General features: G+C 41.6%; 1 protein-coding gene across 2 annotated transcripts in view; it reads left to right on the top strand.

Annotated features, from left to right (window-relative positions):
- Window positions 1-20,553, top strand: part of NHSL1 (NHS like 1) — a 229,931-nt gene that overhangs the window by 99,480 nt on the left and 109,898 nt on the right. Inside the window, exon 1 of one of the 2 annotated variants that reach the window (XM_040429215.1) lies at window positions 7,394-7,613. The exons of the other annotated variant lie outside the window; for it this stretch is intronic. Coding sequence (XP_040285149.1) covers window positions 7,397-7,613 — 217 coding nt within the window. The 5' untranslated portion in view covers window positions 7,394-7,396. Of the gene's footprint in view, window positions 1-7,393; window positions 7,614-20,553 lie in introns of those variants that run through there. 2 annotated transcript variants of the gene reach the window in all.

The raw sequence follows: 20,553 nt of genomic DNA, 5'->3' as shown, positions 1-20,553 counted from the left end.
ACGATCCACAAAACACGGATGAAACGCGGATGACATCTGTGGTTTTCACGGACCTATAGACTATAATGGACGTGATGGATCCGTGAACATGGACAAAATAGAGCATGCTTCTGTACTAAAACCATGGACCGTGCTAAAACACAGACGTGTGAATACACACATTAAAATGAATGGGTATGTGTGCACACGTATGTGGAACACTGACGTGTAAATGAGGCTTTAGAGGACAAAAATAGGCATTTTTAACAATCGGGTGTGAGGAACGTAAAAATGTGGGAGGCACATGGCCAGTATCTGTGTATTGCAGATCTATGATTTGGATACGGTCATGTGCATGAGGCCTTATGAGTAGGAATACAAAATTCCTTGTGGATCTTTAATGATGTAAAATAATTCTATTTCAAAACAAAGTTGGAGTAAATAAAAAACAAATAATCATTACTTACCTCTCGAATTCCCGCTGCTACTGTTCCACTCCTGCTCCTGCCCCTATTCCTCCACAGTTCTTGGTCTTGGCCTTGACATGCAGTGAATGGCTTGGACTGCTGGGGTGGATCACCACCGTGGTCAGTGATTGAGTGGGCAGTTCAAGTGATTTCCAGCATGTTGAGCCCAAAATCGGGAAGTGCAGAGGAGCTGACACTGGAGCAGTGGCAAAACAGCTGCAGCAGGGGATTGTAAGATGAGTTATTTATTTATGTTTATTTTTTTATTCAGTCCAACCCATTTTTATTAATAAAAAGATTCCCCTGGAAAATCCCTTTAACATGCTTTACCATGCTTTTTCCAACCAACAAATTTGCTAAGTCCTGTCCTTTGTATAAATAAATGATTTACGCCTTCTTCTGGACCTAGTACTATATACCAGAGGCAGTATTTCTTTCTACACATCAGCTAAATCTATCTAAATAATTAGCAGTGCAACCATCTCATATAACTGTCTCTTGAGTGTAGTGACAGAAGGACTGCAAGTAAAGGGCCCTTCCTAGGAACGATCTTTCCTGATGTTTGTGTAAAGGTGCCGCTGATCACCTGATGGAGACATCAAAATCATAATTTCTGGGCAACAGATTATCCTGTGTAAACCGCTGCACAGAAACAATGAATCTGTATGTGGACGTATGATTTCAGTGGAAGAGATTGCTACGTGTAAATGCATTCTCAAATGCTCTATAGAGCCGGCAGTTATCGGCAATAAACGGCTAATTACGGTAATTGGCTGTTTGGTAAACCCATGTAAAGGAGCCTTAAATCAACATTCAGAAATCCCTGGTTATTATCATTCCTGAGATAGAGATCTCATGAACAAGAGATCCTTATATGACATGTATGGGCTAAAAATAAAAATGTAGCCATACACTTTAGATGTTGACCTTCAAATGGGTTTGGGGGCTCCCAGCATATGTTGGGGGAAAGAAGGATCAGACATTTTGGATTAAACATGACTGCTCCTTTTGTTCTCACAGGAGATAAGCTGCTGCTAGAGGTTTCAGGCCTAATAAGTGATATGCTGCAGAGTGAAAGAGAGGCAGAGAAGCACACAGAGTCACTGTTAAAGGCTCTAGTAAGTTTTCTGTATCACCTTAGTGCTGGATTCACAGCTACACTGCTCAGTACTACTGTATAGGTTCTCTATGCTAGTTCCAGTGCAGAGTTCTGGCGCTGGAGCTACTGCTGAACAGCTGATTGGCAAAGGTGTAGGGTGTCAGACCCCACCAATCAGATAGTGATGGCCTATCCTGAGGCTAGGCCATTACTTGTATATTTAAAAGTTTGTGTTATCAGCAGTTGCCTTATATAACATTGCTAACAGAAGCACTACAAGTGGAAGGGACACATATGGAGAATAGTCTATGGTTATGACAACCCCTATTTCCCCTTATAGGAGGTGTGGGTGGGGCACCAAAACTGGTCATTTTCATTGTCTGATGCCTGGTGCACAAAGAAAAATCGAACATCAGCTTAACTCACTGGATCAATAATGAGATAATAATGGCCAGGGCTATTGTCTACCTAATATGTAACATTGATATATTTGGGTCTACAAATACGTGTGTTTCCAATCATGCTGCTTTGCCAGGCTCAGCATGTTCATTGGAGATGCATTATTTCCTTCTGCTGTTTGCATTACCTCATAGGGCGATTTCCAGTGCGGATCTGATGATTAAATGATTAACGTAGAGCATGGCAGTTGGTGGATTCATTGTATTGTGTTTCCTAGAGCCAAAGGTTATTATGGTATGTCTGATTCATGGACTGGGGTAATCTGACACTGGAGTTACTTCATTGTTTCTTTATACATTCAGAATATTAAATACGTTTTATGTAAAGTACGGTAGTTTAAAATCCAAACATTTAGCTGTATTCACAGATACAACTTTATTTAGGCTAAAAAGTACCAAAGTGAATACAGACCTCCCAAGTGTCCCTCTTTTTGACCCAAGTCCCTCTGTCCCTCTATGCTCTATAAATGTCCCTCTTTTTTTATCTGAGGTATAAATTTTTATTTATGGCATTTACAATATTGGTCCAGAAAGTGTTTGGCCAGTTCCCATGTGCATATTACAGCCCTCCTTGCATATTATTTCATTAATATTATATTATTATTTTAAAAAATTTGTAGATTCAGATAATTTTTGCACTATTCCGTAAGAGAAAACTATTGAAGTTTATAGATATGCAGGAAAAATGGATCTTTCACACAATGAACTATAAGTGTCCCTCTTTGAATGTCCAACAAAGTTGAGAGGTATGTGAATATGAGAAGCAAAGTTTACTGATTAAGTATAACTGAGTTAGGCTTGGTTCACATATGCATTAGGGAACTCCAGCAGAAGAAAAGACTACCGGAGTTATCATATCTGGCATATCCTGACACTGAAGTTCACCGCCTGATCTCCATTCACTATAACTGGATCTGACAGTGATCTGGTGGGTTTCTGGCATGAATGGAAAGAAATTGCTGCATGCAGTGGCACTTGTCTGTCTGAAAGCCAGCATTTATGCCAGAGTACCCAGTGGAGTCCTGTCGAATCCCATTATAGTGAGTGGGTATATGGCAGTGTCCAGCTTTGCCGGATATGTTAACTCTGGTAGTCTGCTGTACTGCCAGAACAGACTATCAGAGTTCTCTAAATGCATATGTGAATGTACTCGAAGAGCTCGGCTCCATATTGAGTAAAAGTTTACTGCAGAAGCAGCACAACTGTTTGCTAAGAATCCTAGAAATGTGCCACTTACTTACAAGATATGCAGTGCAATTAGTATTCGTGTTGGAAGATGCAATAGACATTTTTCTCAGCTATGTATGTATATATACAATGCATACGCAACGTGTTCACGCCTTTCCTTTTTTTTTACATTTTGTTATGTTGCAATTCTAATTTCCCCCCATCATTCTTCACTCAATCCCCACAAACTTCCAGAAGATCAACCATCATGGCAGCACTCCACCAATCTGGGCTTTTTGGCAGAGTGGCCAGAAAGAAGCCACTCCTGAGTAAAAGACACAAGAAAGCCTGCCTGGAGTTTGCAAAAAAAAGCACTGGTCTGATGAAACCAAGACTCAACTTTTAAGCTTTAATTCCGATGTAATGTCATGTTTGGAGGTAACCAGGCACTGCCCAATCCCATCCATATAGTGATGCTAGGTCCTCCTTCACCAACAAGTCCGAAGAGCTGCATCTTACTGCTGCTAGATACAATGTTCCTGTCCTATTCCCCCCATTTCTGCTGCACTGCTTTTGTTCCCACATGTCCTTACATACATTTCTTAACAAAGAAAAGCCTGATACTGGGTGCTTAGTTCTGTATCTTGTCTGGATTGCATGGCAGTAGGAGGACACGACACAGAACTAAGCAGCTAAAAGAGCTCAGTTTACTTACATATAGTGCTGCATATCTGGCTTATAGGACAGGCAGGCTGGCTGTGAGCAAGTAGACTTAGCTCCACTTTCTGTAATATGTCTCTCTGCTTCTGTGCTACTAGAGGTGGAAAAAGCATGAAAACAAGCAATGGACAGCGGATTTAGTGGAAGGGAGACACCTAGTAGGAGAAAGTATTCAGATGCTTTTTAAGTGGAAAAATTTGTAAATTAAGTGCATCTCAGAGTTGCTAGATATCACATATAGGGCTCTTGTACACGACCGTATGTATTTTCCGGTCCGCAAAAACGGATCCGCAAAGAATATGGATGACGTCCGTGTGCATTCCGTATTTTGCTGAACGGAACAGCTGGCTCCTGATAGAACAGTACTATCCTTTTCCGTAATGCGGATAATAATGGGACATGTTCTATTTTTTTTTCAGAATGGAAATACGGACATATGGAAACGGTATGCACACGGAGTGCCTTACGTGTTTTTTTTAGCGGACCCATTGAAATGAATGGTTCCGCATACAGTCCTAAAAAACTCCCCAAAAAAACGGAATGGACACGGAAAGAAAATATGTTCGTGTGCATGAGCCCATACTGTGATATTAGCATAGGTTGTGTGAAAAGTTAGTGTATACATTAGCAGGTATTATGTCAGATGCGTTACAACCCCATTGAAAAATCCTTATATGTTTTTCCAGAGTTTCGAATGCAGGTTCTACAAGTGAAACACATTTCTCTAACATGTTTCATCTGTCAAAAGCGCAATTGCAGCAAAAATCGGGTCAAACATGCATGCTTTTTTTATGTGGTTTTAACTGCATGTACATTGCCACATCTGAATATGTTTTTAAAACGTGAAGTGAGTTTCCTCTATTAGGCTCCATTAACACGTCCGCAATTTCGTTCTGCATTTTGCGGAATGGAATTGCGGACCCATTCATTCCTATGGGGCAGCACGATGTGCTGCCTGGACACGGAATTGCGGTTCCGCACTTCCGGGTCCACACTTCCGTTCCGGGAACGCACATTGCCGCTGTCCGTGTTTTGCGGATCCGTGGATCACACGTTGCGGACGTGTGAATGGAGCCTTATTCCCATGAAATTTCTTTTGTGAGACCAGAGAACGCCAGGTATATCAGCTGTCATATAACATACAGCCTATACCGTACTATAGAGTAATGCTGTGCAGTGCTAGGAATGTCTGGCATGTCACCTGTCACATCTGGTCTGTGTTAGTTTCTCTACAGGTGATACAACTCAGCATTGACTGCTGAAAGGTGAGAATATATTCACACTGACCAGTGATTTATAAAAAAAAAAACATGAGAACAGTTTTAAATGAACATGTAAGTGACAGGAGAATGGGATTGCGCAGCCATGATATGAAATGATGAAAAAAGTACAGTGCAGTAATGTAAATTATTTGTATCATAAAAGTAATATTTGCCCAATAATCATATCTGTATGTGTCACTGTTGTATCTGTTATCTTAAAGGGGTTCTCTGGGCTACAGGTATTGTTAACCTATCCTTATGACAGGTCATCAATATTAGATCAGTGGGAGTCTGACACCTGGCACCCCCACTGATCAGCTGTTTCTTGCTGCCACGGCGCAGGAGATTATACGGTGTACAGAGCTGGAGACAGACAGCTCCCTACATTGTGTAGTGGTCAGGCAGGGGTACTGCAACATAGCTCCCATTCAAGTGAATGGGAGCTGAGTTTAAGTGCGCTGGCACCAGATTTTTTTTTAATATCGTTTGAACAGCACTGTCTGAGTACCCCTTTAGAAAAATGTAAACCAAGCCCTTAATCTGTTACAACCCTCAGATGGAATTACTGATCGTTCTCCGGACACTTACAAAGCAATGAATGTTAACAAAAACCTTTTGAGGTTGTGTCGCCAATCTATAGACACTTAAATCCCGGCCCTGGAACTCTGTACTTTCTATGAGGTTACCCCTTCTGTGGGGAAACTTTTAGAAAGTGTACAATATTTTAGCATTCACATAACAGTCCGCAAACTACCGGCTGTATGCATGCCGCAACCAGCTTTCATGTGCTTCTGCATCCGCATGGCCGCCCCGTGAAAGATAGGACATGACCTATACTTCGCTGCAACATGCAGAGTCAATGGGTCACCATGAAGCGGCATGCACAAGGCTGGTATCCATGTTTTGGGAATCAGCAATTTGCGGACCGCAAAACACTTACGGTCGTGTGAATGCCCCATTAGGGTCTATTCACACGTCCGTAATTTGGGTCCGCATTAGTTCCGCAATTTGCGGACCCATTCACTTTTTAATGGGGCTGGAACGGATGCAAATCCACATTTCCTGGATCCGCATCCGTTTTTTCGGGATCCGCATCCGTTTTTTCGGGATCCGTTTTTTCGGGATCCGCAATTTCGTTCCTGGAAAAAATAGAACATGTCCTATTCTTGTCCGCAACTGCGGACCAGAAAAGGCATTTTCTATTATAGTGTCTGTGATGTGCGGATCCGCAAATTGCGGATCGCACATTGCAGGTGTCCGTGTTTTGCGGATCCGCAAAACACTTACGGACATGTGAATGGAGCCTTAGTGCTATGTTACATTCAAACCATTACACGCATTGAACTCCTATTGCAAATCAATAATGTTCCTGTTCCAGTATTGAACTATGAACTACCTAAAAGACTGATAAGCAAAGCGTGAAAGGCTATAAGGTGTACACTAAATATGCTACTTCCTGGACTTTGTGAAACACTAGGGTCAATATTGGCATGCATGTGCACACCGGACCCAGTAAACTGTGGATTAGAGACTATAGTGTTACAAGCGCATTTTAAACCTATTTAGGGGAGACGGAGAGTGGCCTGTGGTTTTGCATATTCATATGAGCGAGAGCAGGGAATATGTTGCAGAGATCTCTGCTTGTGCCACTGTGGTGCTATGGGACTAACCAGGGAGTGGTCTGTTCTGCTGTCAGTCCCTGTGGGGAAATGACTGAGCTCACTTCACACTACAGGGAAAACACCCTCCTATCAGCTCAGGCTGGCTTCATGCTTTGGGCAGCATATAGCACCTACCTGACTAAAGTTGGAAACAGCAAGCTAAATCCCAGCCTGACTAGGACTGCTGCAGCACTGCTGAATCACAGATCTGCATTGACGTGGGCAGTGGAATCACCCTGAATGCTTACCTTCACTGCCTTTGTATGTGTTTTCTGCTCGTGGAAGCAGGTGCGGTTACTAGTGATAACACAACTTTTTTTTGCCAATGTGGAAAAAGCTGGGTTGCCTCACCTACGAGTCGGATAAGGCTGTGCTGCCTTGTTTTCATAGCTAGGAGTGGTTGTCATCTTAGGAAAAGTCTCCCTAAAGGTTTGACACAGTTTTAACATAGGACAGCAAGTAACAGAACATATCTTTTTTTTATTCCAACTTGAAATGGTGTCTTCAAGACTTTTGGATCTTATCCTACAACTAAACAACTTGGCATACCACCCTCAGTTTTCTCTGTGACTTGGCACAGCACATGCAAAAAAACATGAGAAAGGAGGCTGGTTCGGGAAGTTTTAGGGCCAAGAGAAACTCTCAAGGTTCCTTGTCTACTGCTGTGAACTGGTTAAACTTCTCCTCTTTATCTCGGAGAACTAAAAAGTTATTTCGTAGTGATGGAGAGCTTTTCTCAGGGAGGCAGAAGCCCGAGGATGAGCCTGAATCTTGGGATTTTCGAAAACGCAGCAGAAAAGGTAATACAATTTAAATTGGGAAGATTATTAAACTAATTTATAAAATATTTGTTTTTTAACTCTTACTTAGGGTCTGTTATGGAGGACTCTCTGTTCCAGCAGGGTGAAACGCTGAGTAATTTAGGTTTTTCCAACCATAAACCAGTGGCCATAGACATTATATATATATATACTGTATATATATATGATTATATAAATGATTCTGAGGGCCCACGCTCTGTTTTATCAGGGGTCCATTATTGTCAGAGCTTGGGTCCACCAGAGGATCCTCTGGTGCTCTGGTGGACCAGTCCAACCCTGTATGTATCTACAGACATTGGCAGATCCAGCCTAATTAAATGAGATCTGTTGATACTCTGATATCTGTGATTATCTGCAGATACATAGCTTGTATTTGGCCAGCCCAAAGCAGGTTTGGCCGACCATCTAATGTGTCCACCCCGATGCTTTATGTTGGGGGAGATAGGATTGGGCATGTTGGATTTCAAAATCAAATCTTTTTGCTAATCAGGAGATAAGTCGCTGGGAGAGGAATCTGTGTAATTCTCCTCTCTTCCCATTTACTACATAGGCATGCATGGCTGAGCATGCATATATATAGGAGGATGGGGATAAGTCATCACAATAGGTCATCAATATCAGATCAGCAGAGCCCAACGGCTGGCACCCTCGCTGGTCAGCTGTATGAAGAGAATGCATCGCTCGTACAAGTTCTACTTTCTTTTCATGCTGCTGATCGATGGCGTGCCAGCAGTAGGGCCCCTCTGATTTGATATTGATCTGTCCTGAGGATAGGTCATCAATATAGGAAAAGCGGAGAACCCCTTTAAGGCAAGCCATAGGCTATAGATAGTGTATATCTGATTGGTCGTATGGCCAACAACTCTGCCCCTCCCATACATATTCAACTCGGCCAAATGTGATGTATTTATGGGGAGAAGGGACAAAGCTGCTGCCAGACACTTCTGGCAGTGGCTTATCTTCACTGAGAATAAGAGGAGGAAATTCAACAGCTCAGTCCTTCTTTCCCCTGATATCTGCTGTTAGGGGAAAGTTGGGAGACTCCCAAAAACATTAGATTACTGGTCCTTTCAAAACTGCCAACATTAAAGGGGTTCTACAGGAATGATTAAAAATGGCCTCCAGCAACCTGATCTAGAATGTGAGCAGGACTGGTTCCCTCCACTTGCAGAGCTGTCTAGAGGGGTGAGGAGGTGGGGCCTCACTAAACTGCTGTACCATAAATGGTCATGATGTGATCCTACCTATGATATGCCATCATGGCTGAGCAGCCTGACAGGAAAACTCCCCAATATGTAGAAAGCTTATTTCTGTGGGCCATCCATCCCCTTCTGTTTTATAATTCTTGGCAACGTTAGTGATATTATTTTTAAATCAGATTATTATTATTTTTTTAGCACAGCATAGTGAAATACAGAGTGTGCTCAGTTCTTACATGTGCCTATTAAAAGCTAAGTAGTGATGGGATTCTACGTAATCAATAGTGGTCAAAGCCAATATCCATATGATCCTGCTCTTACTACCTTCAATTGCATGGTTAACCTGTTCAAAAATGTAATGTTGGTATTGGGTACTATTTACTGATTTGTGTGATTTAAAAAATGGATGTACAAGTATAGCATAGTGTTATGGTACCTTAGATATGATCCCTTTCTGGAGGTATTTTTTAAGGGGAGAATGTCATTTTACTTTACTAGCGTTGTTTCTCTATGTGGAAAACCTCAATGCAAAAAAACAAATACCAAACAAATTCTTCCATTACCATACATTAAGCCGGACATGTGCTTACTTCTGCATTTAGCATAGTAGCGTCTCTTCTATTTATTTGATGTATCCATAAATAGTAAGAAAAGTCATATCAGATCTTTTATAGATGTCTGGGTGGTCTACATGGATTCTTCAAACCACTTCATGTAGACCTCTAGCTGGAAATATTTAATAGTTATTGGTGAATAATAAACAGGGGTATACTAAGCCTTTCTGCTGCCTGAGGCAAAAACTGAAATGGCGCCCCCCCATGCCAGTTTCTTAACCTAACACCTTTGCCTCAATGAAAGCGCTCATTGCCCATGGCCGTTCTGCTGCACCTCTCTTGCTCCTCACCTGGCCTCATTGGTGGTGCGCCCCTGATAATAAAATATAACAAATGGAAGAGAAGAAACAACTCCAGGAGGCTAAGTGCTTATATGAAAATATGAATGTGTGTGATATTATTGGGGCAGATTTTGTAATATTGTTTTAGACTTAGATTAAGATTTATTCAGTGCAAACTTATCTGGCACATCTGTAGACGGTGCAGTCTAAGCTAATACCACTTATTAGTTCACAAATTTTGTACCAGAAGTAGCATTTATGTTACACAGTCCCAGTGAAGCTCTACTTTAAAGGACATCTGTCTGCAGATTTGTACCTATGAAACTGGCTGACCTGTTACATGTGCACTTGGCACCTGAAGACATCTGTGTTGGTCCCATGTTCATATGTACCGGCATTGCTGAGAAACATGAAGATGTAATACATGCAGATGAGCCTCTAGAAACAATGGGGGGTTTGCTGTTACACTTAGAGGCTCCACTTTCTCTACAACTGCCGCACCCTCTACACTTTGACAGGGCCAGGCAGTGAAAACATTATCATGCCTGTGCCTGTCAATCAAAGTGGAGAGGGTGCAGCAGTTGCAGAGAGAGCAGAGCCTCTAGGTGTAACGGCAACGCCCCCAGTGCTCCTAGAGGCTCATCTGCATATATGAAAACATCATTTTTCTGAGCAATGCTGGTCAGCCAGTTTCATAGGTACAAATCGGCTGACAGATGCATTTTAAACATGACATTACTGTATTATGAGGGATTATCTAAAATACAGTTATTACACAGTACCTTTATAAGCAGGATCCACTGCCTGCACGTCTTATGATTTATGTCATAAGAAATTAGTATTAATCTGCATTGGGGATTGTTGCTTGTATATTTCTCGGGACACTTGTTGCAGTGTTTTTATGGTGGATCTCATTTTTATGCAAGTTTCAAAACCTTAAATAGTATACACCGTGGAATGTCACCTGCCATCGAAGGGAATGTATTAAAATCAGGGACGTAACTACAATTCATAGGGCTTCATAGCAAAATAAGATGGGGCCCCACCACCTAGTGTAAGAAAACTAAAACAAGAGCATAAAATAGCAATAACTAAAGGTATGTATAATAGTACCATATATCAGAAAACCCACATTATAACAAAAAACACCATATTGTTATTCCCCTCAAAAAGGTACAATATTTTTGTACTTTATTGGGCCTTCTCAAACCTCTGGACCCCACAGAAAATGCTTTGGCTGCTATGGCTATAGGTCCGCCCATGCTATCGGTGCCGTCTGAGATTAAAGTAGAGGACTCCCTTGGTTATCATTTTATGTTTTATCAACGGGCCAATATTAACTAAATAGTGAAATATTTTTATCAAAATGATCATGCCGTGTGACCAGCCTGGCCCAATTTGTTTGCTATAAATTTACATGGAGACGTTAGACTACTTTTGTACACAGTGGATCACGCAGGCAGTACAACTGGTTCTTATTTTTATAGCCATGTTACTATGTAAGCACGGCACTGATTGCCAGATATAGCGTGCCTAGAGTAAATAAATAGCACATGCTCTTAGCTGCGTACACTTTAACCCCACAGCTGATCAAGCGGACTATCTTTACCATTATGACGCTCAAAATAAGCCCTAAAGGGCCGGTCTTGTAAGGAAAAGTAAACAAGACAGCTCTTAAGTGATTTCTAAAATTCACTTAATCATTTAAGTGTTAAGAGTTTAGGAGCTTGTCAAATTGCCTGCAGTGGACACGTGCAGACATTTAGTATAGGAGGTGACCGAGAGGAACAGCTCATGCTTGTAGCTGCATTACAGCATTCAGATCAGTTCCCAGGAGATCATGTCCCAGCTTTCCTTATTTCCCAGAACAGGAGATGCAGCGGTCGCAGTTGTTCTCTGAGGGGCTCCACGCCCCCTCTGCCACCCGAGAAGACATAAGGATTGAAAATGGCACATGGCAAGTGGGAGCTCAAAGTTGCACCTCTCTTAGGTTACTTCCCAGTAGAGAGGGGGGAAGCAGCTAGGCAACATAGTCTCAGCTTTTACTGTAGAATTAATCAAACATTCATGCAAATAATTTAGGCGTACAACACCATTTTAAGGTAGTCTGTTTTTAATAAATTAAATAACTTTGCTGCCTCATTCAATTTTTTTCATTGGCGTATCACTTAGGCTAGGTCAGCATCTGGGTTTGGTAAATCTGGTAGTCTGATGCTGAAACAGACTACTGGATTTACCAATCCCAAATGTGAACCTAGCCTAAATATAATGGATCATAGAACTGTATACATATACCGGTTCCATCTAGTTACTGTGTGGCATGGTGATATAAAACCCTTTGCCACTGAGGTAAAAATGGCTAAAGCTGCTTTCACACCTGAGGCTGAGTGTTCCGGCCAGCAGATCCGGCAGACAGTGCTGGGTATCGGCCATTCAAAAAACGCTGCAAGCAGCAGTATTTGTCCAGGCAAATCCTGACATATATGCCGGGTAGAGGCCAGATTTCCACCAGACCCACTGTTGTCGATGGTGCCAGTCGGCATTGTGGTACCACCCAGCAATGTCGGATCCAGAGAGCTCCAGCAGACTGTTTTCTGCCAGAACAGCCTGCTGAACCTCCTGCCGGCACTATGAAAATAGCCTAAACTGATGTGTTACTTCCCAACTTTAGTGAAATATGAACATTGGCTCAATAATAAAAATAACATGTTCAAACTGTTAATGGCACAGCTTAAAAAGTAACAAATGCAAACCTTCAATTTATTTAAATACATTGTAATCTGCTAAACATAGCATCTCTGAGGTCTCCAAAACCACTCATGGTGAACAGGCTTTGCCTCGCTGAGTTGAGTGAATCTGTGTATGTGGCTTTGAACTCTTGGCAACTGTATAAAGACAAGTTCTGCAAGCCCTTTCCACTTCACTCACCTTTAAAAATGGGGATGAATAATGGGAGCTGCATAGTGAAAAGTCATCAAATTCAGGAATAAGATACTGCTCGTTACTGCTATTTATTAAACTCTTAAAGGGGCTCTCCAGAAAGTTTTGCAGAATCAGTAGAAATCATAGCCAGAAAGAGGAGTATGCTGATGGGATTATAGATGTTCTCACTTATAGAGGCTTTTTTTTGTGGATTTTTTTTTTATCTGTAGTTTTGGGACTCATTACTGGTGTATATCCAGTTAAATGTAAACATATTTGCTAAAAAAAATAAATAAGAATATTGAAAAGTTAAAAGCAATAATAGTTAAAAATGAGTAGTAAAAACCTGAAGAAGTCAATCTTTTGTTATACGAAATGGGGGGTGATCCCAGTGGTCATTCCCCCACTAATCAGATAGTGACGGCATATCCTTGTATTGTGGGAAGACGAATGAAAATGTAACAACCGTAAAGGGGGACTAGCACAAGCAGGGGCGTAGCTATAGGGGAAGCAGGGGAAGCGGCTGCTTTGGGGCCCTGACCCAGAAGGGGCCCATCCAGGAAGAGGAGGACTAAAGGATTTTGTCAGGGCCCCCTCAACAGTATTATACAATGAATTTATATACACTGGCAGTATAGACGGATGGAACAGCTGCTGGGCCTGGTCTGAGAGAGCGATCTTTACTAGCCACAGGAATGGGGGCGGCATGAAAGGAAGGACTTGTGAAATAATTACTGGAGGAGGGGGGCCCCATTCAAAAATTTGCTGTGGGGCCCAGTCATTTCTAGCTACGCCACTGAGCACAAGGTCACAACATTACAGGTGACCACTGTGGAACACTACACTGTTTCTATGACCCGCAAGGTTGCTCTTTATACTGCAGAAACACACAACCCAACTTTTTGGGTACTCAAAGAGGGACACGTACACCTCATTGTGTGATAGATCCAATCACTGGCTGAGGCGGCTCATGTCTGCAGTCAGTGATTGTCTGTGCATCGCCATGTTGAGGCAGTAGCGGGAAGTGGGATGCAGTGGGGTCTCTGCCTTGTCAGAACTGCAGCGATTGGTAAGGTGGGCATACAGCAGGTTTACAGTATGGGATTTTACAGCAGGTTTACAGTGGGATTTTTGGTGCCACACTGTAGTGGGTAAATTCGGGACATTTAAGCCAAATTTGGAACATTTACATAAGCCAAACCCATTTTCAACCCGGGAAAGTCCAAATTTGCCAGGACTATCACTGAAAAATAAGGACAGTCCCTGCAAATTTGAGACTGCTGGCAACTTTGCACAGATAAGATGCTATCACCCAACAAATGAGCGTTTACTTGTTTGTCAGGTGATCGGCGGTACCTTTACCCAGGCCAATTATTAATAATAGCCCTGCTCCTTGGCCTGTGTAAAAGGGTGTACCTAGTCACTTGTATCCTTCCACTTGCCCTATAGCACTTATAGACTATTGTCCATGCAAATACTAGGCTAGACATGTCTGTAAATCATTGCACTGAGGTTAATGGTGCGAGTTGGGTGTGTCAGTGTGTAAAACTCTCTTGATAAGGTTTGATGATTTTCCTCGGCTCCTAGGAGATACAGGGACGGGATATGAAGCTGTGATGTATGTAAAATGTATGTTATGTATACTGCATATTTTGGCATCATACAGTAGGTAGCAGTGCCTGGTGGAGGGGAGGTGCGCTGTGCTGGAATGGAGGGAAGCGATACATCTCTGTGTGGGAGAGAGATTGTAATGCACCTGTTTCCTCACAAACCCTGGTACATGAGTATTCCCTATCTATCTGCTTCTTATCACAGATATTATTTCACAATTTTTCTGGGAAACGCTGAAATGTAAACCTAAGAAACGTTACTTTTCCAAAACTGCCGTGATAGGATTAGTTGTTTTGGCATAGATGACCAAGCAGGCTTCCAACCCAAGCAACCTACATGACCGCATACAGAACACTTTAAAAACCGAAAGGTTTTGTTCTCTTTCTTGTCTATGGTCCATAAAAATGTTTTGCGGGAGTACAGTATTGATGACACATCCTCTAGATAGGTCATCAATATCTGATTAGTGAGATCCAACATCTGTCACTGATCAAATGTTTGAAGAGGCCGCGATACTCCAGTACATAGTGGCTGTGCTTGGTATTTCAACCCAGGCCTATTGCTTTGAGTGGGACTTAGCTGCCCATAGGCCATGTGACTGATGAACCTTGGAAGAGACTGCAGCATTTACCAGAGCACAGTGGCCTCTTCAAATAGCTGATCCATGATATATACAAAACCCCATATATGAACACAGAATTTTCCAATATGATTTATGAAAATGTGTTTCTTAAGCTAGACAACCCCTTTAAATGCAATACATGTGGTTATATGATCCTATTTAGCGACAATGCGAAGCTAAATTAGCACGTAGGCCTTGGTTTTCAGCACTAAATGGGAATCCAGGAGGAAAGGCCCTCAGCAGGTGCAGGTCTTCTTTTTCTCTTAGATGCCTATCCTGGTGATAGTATTCTTTTAGGTAAAATACTTGCAACAATATGGCATATACTGTATAACTGCTAATCTATAAAATAAGTCTGGAGCTATGAGAATACAACGCAATGGCATAACGGTACAGCAGAATGCTACAACTTGGCCAGTCCAGTGGCTGTAATTCTTTGAAGGCTTTTGGTGCAAAGCCAAAACGTAGCCATGCTTTTTTTTGTAAAACTAGGTGTATATTGGAAAAAACACCTCCACATACTGCCCAACACAAAAAAGAAAGGGGATCTAGGCTTTCGTGCATAGAATATGAGAACCTACATTAAAGGGACACTGTCAGGCCTCCTGAGCATATTTAGATCTTTATATGCCCTCCTAGGGCTTGTAATAAGTTTCCAATTCACATAAGTATTATCCCTGTGCGCATTGTAAAATGTGAAAAATAATCTTTATAATCACCTGTCAATCAACTCTCCTTTGTGCCCAAGGGGCGTTCTTTGCGCCGCATTTGTGCCCAGCCGTGCCCCAACTGCCGAATCCTTAGAGACGCCCATCTCATTAGAATTCACTTCGCTGGGCGGTATTTTCCTGTCCCCGGCATTCGGAGATCCCGCGCATGCCCAATACGAAGTTACGGTCATCTGCCTCAATAGCATTATCTGCGCATGCGCCCGGATCCCTCGCTCGCCAGGGATCACATCGCGCCTGCGTCCCCTATGTTTCTATGAGGCCGCTTTAGCCTCTCCATTCTGCGCCTGCGTAACTGCGCCTGCCGTAACTTCGTATTGGGCATGCGCGGGATCTCCGAATGTTGGGGACCGAAAAATACCGCCCAGCGAAGTGAATTCTAATGAGATGGGCGTCTCTAAGGATTCGGCAGTTGGGGCATGGCTGGGCACAAATGCGGCGCAAAGAACGCCCCTTGGGCACAAAGGACAGTTGATTGACAGGTGATTATAAAGATTATTTTTCACGTTTTACAATGCGCACAGGGATAATACTTATATGAATGGGAAACTTATTACAAGACCTAGGAGGGCATATAAAGATCTAAATATGCTCAGGAGGCCTGACAGTGTCCCTTTAATGCTGTAGGCAGTTGTGTAACCAATAATGTCTTTGTATGTTATTTCTGGCTTTGCCACCATCATATACAATACTGATTATACAGGTTATTGCTGCCTACGGAGCAGCAGACGTAGGCTCTAGTCTGTAGTAGAGTAGCCGAGAATTTTATTTCCTTAGTGCTTTCCTGCTCTTATCAGTGGTTTAGTGTTAGCATTACATCAGAAATGATAGAAGACCTAAGTCAATTTTATTATCAATAATTTAAAAAATTCCTGTGACCATTAGTGGTTTCCGAGATCTTTACAATCAAAAACAGTCATTAGTAGGACGTCAATATATTAGACTGATGCTCATAAAGCGATCCAGCATTTCCTGACCAGACGACACACCTGTACACACATTTCTGTCTTGACTGTCCTACGTCCTGAGTCTTTTTTATTTAATATTGATTTTCATTGTTTGCCGCTGTTGGAAGAGGTCTGTCCGTACTGGGCTTAGGTCCAGTTCATAAAAATAACCTCATCTGGTTAACAACACCTTTTATCTAGAACAATGACTGAAGTTTATGCCAGAACTCAACTCTAGGTGAATTCTGTGTTCTTGTGCAGTCAGCTATATCACTAGAAAAATGTGTATCTGACAAATGGAATTAAATATATCTCTGTTTACTTCGTATACTTTACTATGCTGTACTATACTTTACTATGCTATACTGTGCTATATTTAACTATACTATACTATAATATACTTTATTATACTATGTTATACTGAGCTGTACTATGCTATGCTTTACTATACTCTACTTTATTATATGATGCTATATTCTACTATACTATACTTTACAATACTATATTTTATTATACTTTACTATACTATATCATACTTTACTATGAGCGGATTGGCCATAGACCTTGCAGAGAAAATTCCTGGTGGGCCGCTGGCTGGGTACATAATGAGCTCTCAGTGGTCATTAACTCTGTTAGAATCAGGTTCTCATGTACCCAGCCAGCGAACTGCCCTCCTGAATTCCACTATGACCCACGTCTCACCTCCTGGGCCCCCTGCTCAATATTTTAATCAGAGACAACTGGAAGAGGAGGAGAGAAAATGGCCTCTATTGATGGCCAACTCAGAGGGACAGTTTTTGGGGCAATATATTGTGCGGCACTGTGGTATGTGGTATTTTGAGCTATAGTATTGCTGACGCCCCTACTTTTGTTGCCCTGCATCCTGCTAATTTAGACCCTCCTACGATATGGGGCCACTTTTAGGTATTTTTTTCCAGGACCACTTTAGGTTCCCAATCCACACCTGGGTATATTATACTGTACTATACTTTACTATACTATACTAAACTATACTAAGAATAGTATATTTTACTATAATTTTTAAATTATATGTATTCTTGTTTTCTCTATTTTTTGTATTTTCTTAACAGTTCAAGTAAAAAAAATCTACTTTTTGACACAACAAAATAAAACAAGAATAAAATGTGGAGATTGTAATTTTTAAACTGAGCAAGTATTCTATCTGCGATGCCCATTCATAAATCTTACCATAATATACCGTAGTGCGTTTATAATGGAAAATGCTAAATGGATTTTCCTTGTTCCTTGGCAGATTGATAATTAAAATAAATGAAACAATAGTTATTCTGATCTTAAGATATGGAAAATTATCGTTCATTTTTAGTAAAAGCAGTGTTTGTAGTCATAAGAACCATGAATATAAAAGGGTTTTTCCGAGATTTAAATACTAATGACCGATCCTGTGCATAGGTTATCAGTATCTGATCAGCTGTTTGAGAAGGCAATGGCACTTGCAGTAGCTCCGTGGCCTTCTCTTTGCTTTTCCTAGGACAGTGCTGTCATGTCTATCGTTCATGTAGCCTAGGAGCAGCTCAGCCCTATAGAAATGAATGGGCTAAGCTGCAATTCCAAGCACAGCCGCTATACAATGTACGGCGCTGTGCTTGGTGAGTATGGAGAAGGCTACAGTGCTCACAGAAGTGCCACTGCCTCCTCCAGCAGCTGATCGGTGGGGGTCTCGGGTGTCAGACTCCCACCGATCAGATATTGCTGACTTATCCTGAGGATAGATCATAAGTATTATAATCTCGGAAAACCCTTTTAAATATATCCAAAGCTGATGAAACAGGACACCATTGATGCCAAACAATGAGTCTGTCATTGTATTTGTCAAGATGATCTTTCTCCCTCATGGACTTTAGACTCCTCTCGACTCCTCTATATGCCATACATGCATGCTCGGCTTACTATTCAAAGGGGAGAGGATAATAAAGCACGAATAGACTGCTGCAGCAGTGGTTTATCTCCCAGGGGAAAAATGGTTGAAATACGGCAAGCTCAATCCTTTTTACCTGTTCCATTGGGGGTCCCATAAACATTACATAGTTGACCAAAATCAGAAAGTTTGGTTTTCATATAATGTATAGGCACCTTAAAGAGCATCTGTTAGGAGGATCATCCCTATTAAAGCAGACATAATGCCTGGTAGGGCTGATCCTGCTGACTAAAAGCATACCTTAAAGAGGACCTTTCATCAGTTTAGCCCTAGTCTAATTATGGTCTTACCTTATAGGGCGGCCCCCACTGCTGCCATGGCACTTTTTTTTCCCCAAAAGACCTCCCCGTTCGTCCGCTCTTGGCAACGTTGATTTCGCTGCCTTATATTATAATTGGCCGACTCGGTTTTACTAGGCGGAGACTCGCAGAATGAGCTCCTCCCTGACTAAGAGCGGTGCGCTCTGATTGGATGCGCTCACAGCCAGGGAGAAGAGAACCGCCCCCTAGTCTCCACCTAGTATAACCGAGTCGGCTCATTATAATATAAGGGGCCGAAATCAACGCGGCCAACAGTCATGGCATTAGTGGGGGCCGCCCTATAAGGTAAGACCATAATTAGACTAGGACTAAACTGATGAAAGGTCCTCTTTAACCCCCACCTGCATCATGCACATTGTGCAGTAAATGTCTATTCATTGGGGCTAGCTGAAACAGACGTACTATTCATACGCCAGAACTGTGGCACATGTCACAGGTGCAGAATTACAGGATCAGGCGAGAGGGCAATGATAACGCCTGGCCCTGTAAGTAGGGGTAGTGGACAGAAATTGAAAGGGTGCACTGAGGGGCTAGGGCTTTCCCTTCAGTGCACTGAAGCTCTCATTTAAAAATAAAAATGCAGATTTCTACAAAACAGGTTTGCACAATAAAGGTATGCTTTTAGTCCACAAGATTAGCCCCACCAAACATTTTGTTTGGTTTAATAGGGTTGATCCTACTCTTTAAATCTTGGAAGTGAAGAATTATTTTCAGACCTATGGAGACCTTTACCCAATTACAGTTGAAGATTATAAAGGTAATGGAATCTGGACTGTACCTCTTATGTGTGGTAGGATGGATGTTAATATTTCAGGTACATGTCCTTATGCCTCTTTAGGATATATATGTAGTCATTTATTTATGTTTATTTTATCCATTTGTATTGGACTAACTAATAAATCCTCATTCTCATCAGTCTCTGTCCCTAATGGGGCTCACACCCTAAATTAGACATGACCTCCAATTACTTTGAGTGTTAAAGGACACTCCTATTTACATACTCACACCGCTGGTTTGGCAACTACATACAAGATGTCAAAAAAGAAAGTCCACTTTCTTTTAACATTCTTATTTGTCCCAATCTGTAAAGCTAATTTTTTGATAACCTTTACATTTTTGGTTTAGAGCCTTTTTCCGTTTCTTAATTTTACATTACCTGGAATTTTCGACTTCCAATTGCAATTTCCTGATGTAAGTTTGGAGAATTCAAATGGCAGCAGTACAATGATTCGTCATAGAGATATTCCTATTTAATTATATTACCTTAAATATGCATTTTAGAACAAGCCCTTGTAAACCAATGCAGTATGAGCTTAGCATATTCTATACCTCTAAAGCAACAGTGACTTGTTGGAATTATGAAAGGCGTCTGAGTTATCTTTGTATTTCCTTGTTGATAAGAAGTGACAGGATTAAAGTCCATTGTCTCACAACCAAAGTGTTTTTGCTTGGCTTTTAGTAAATAGGGACATATTTTTGTTGAATGCTTTATGTGATATACATTGCCCATTTCGCGTGATTATTTTTCAGTGGCTGTGAATGCTTGTTTGCATGGGAAGTGCACCTATTTCTTTACATAAAGCACATGTTAAGATACTTTATGGACTGTATAATGTAAACTGTACATTTCTGCAATACTTTTTAAAGAATGCAAACTCTTATGTTTGGACTACACATAATGGTAATGTAACTGCATAACCTATAGAGCTACACGCACA

The sequence above is a fragment of the Bufo bufo genome, chromosome 4 (genome assembly GCF_905171765.1).
Source record: "Bufo bufo chromosome 4, aBufBuf1.1, whole genome shotgun sequence".
In the NCBI taxonomy this organism is placed as follows: Eukaryota; Metazoa; Chordata; class Amphibia; order Anura; family Bufonidae; genus Bufo; species Bufo bufo.
Note: the sequence above shows the minus strand (reverse complement) of the source record. Positions and strands in the feature narration are given on the sequence as shown.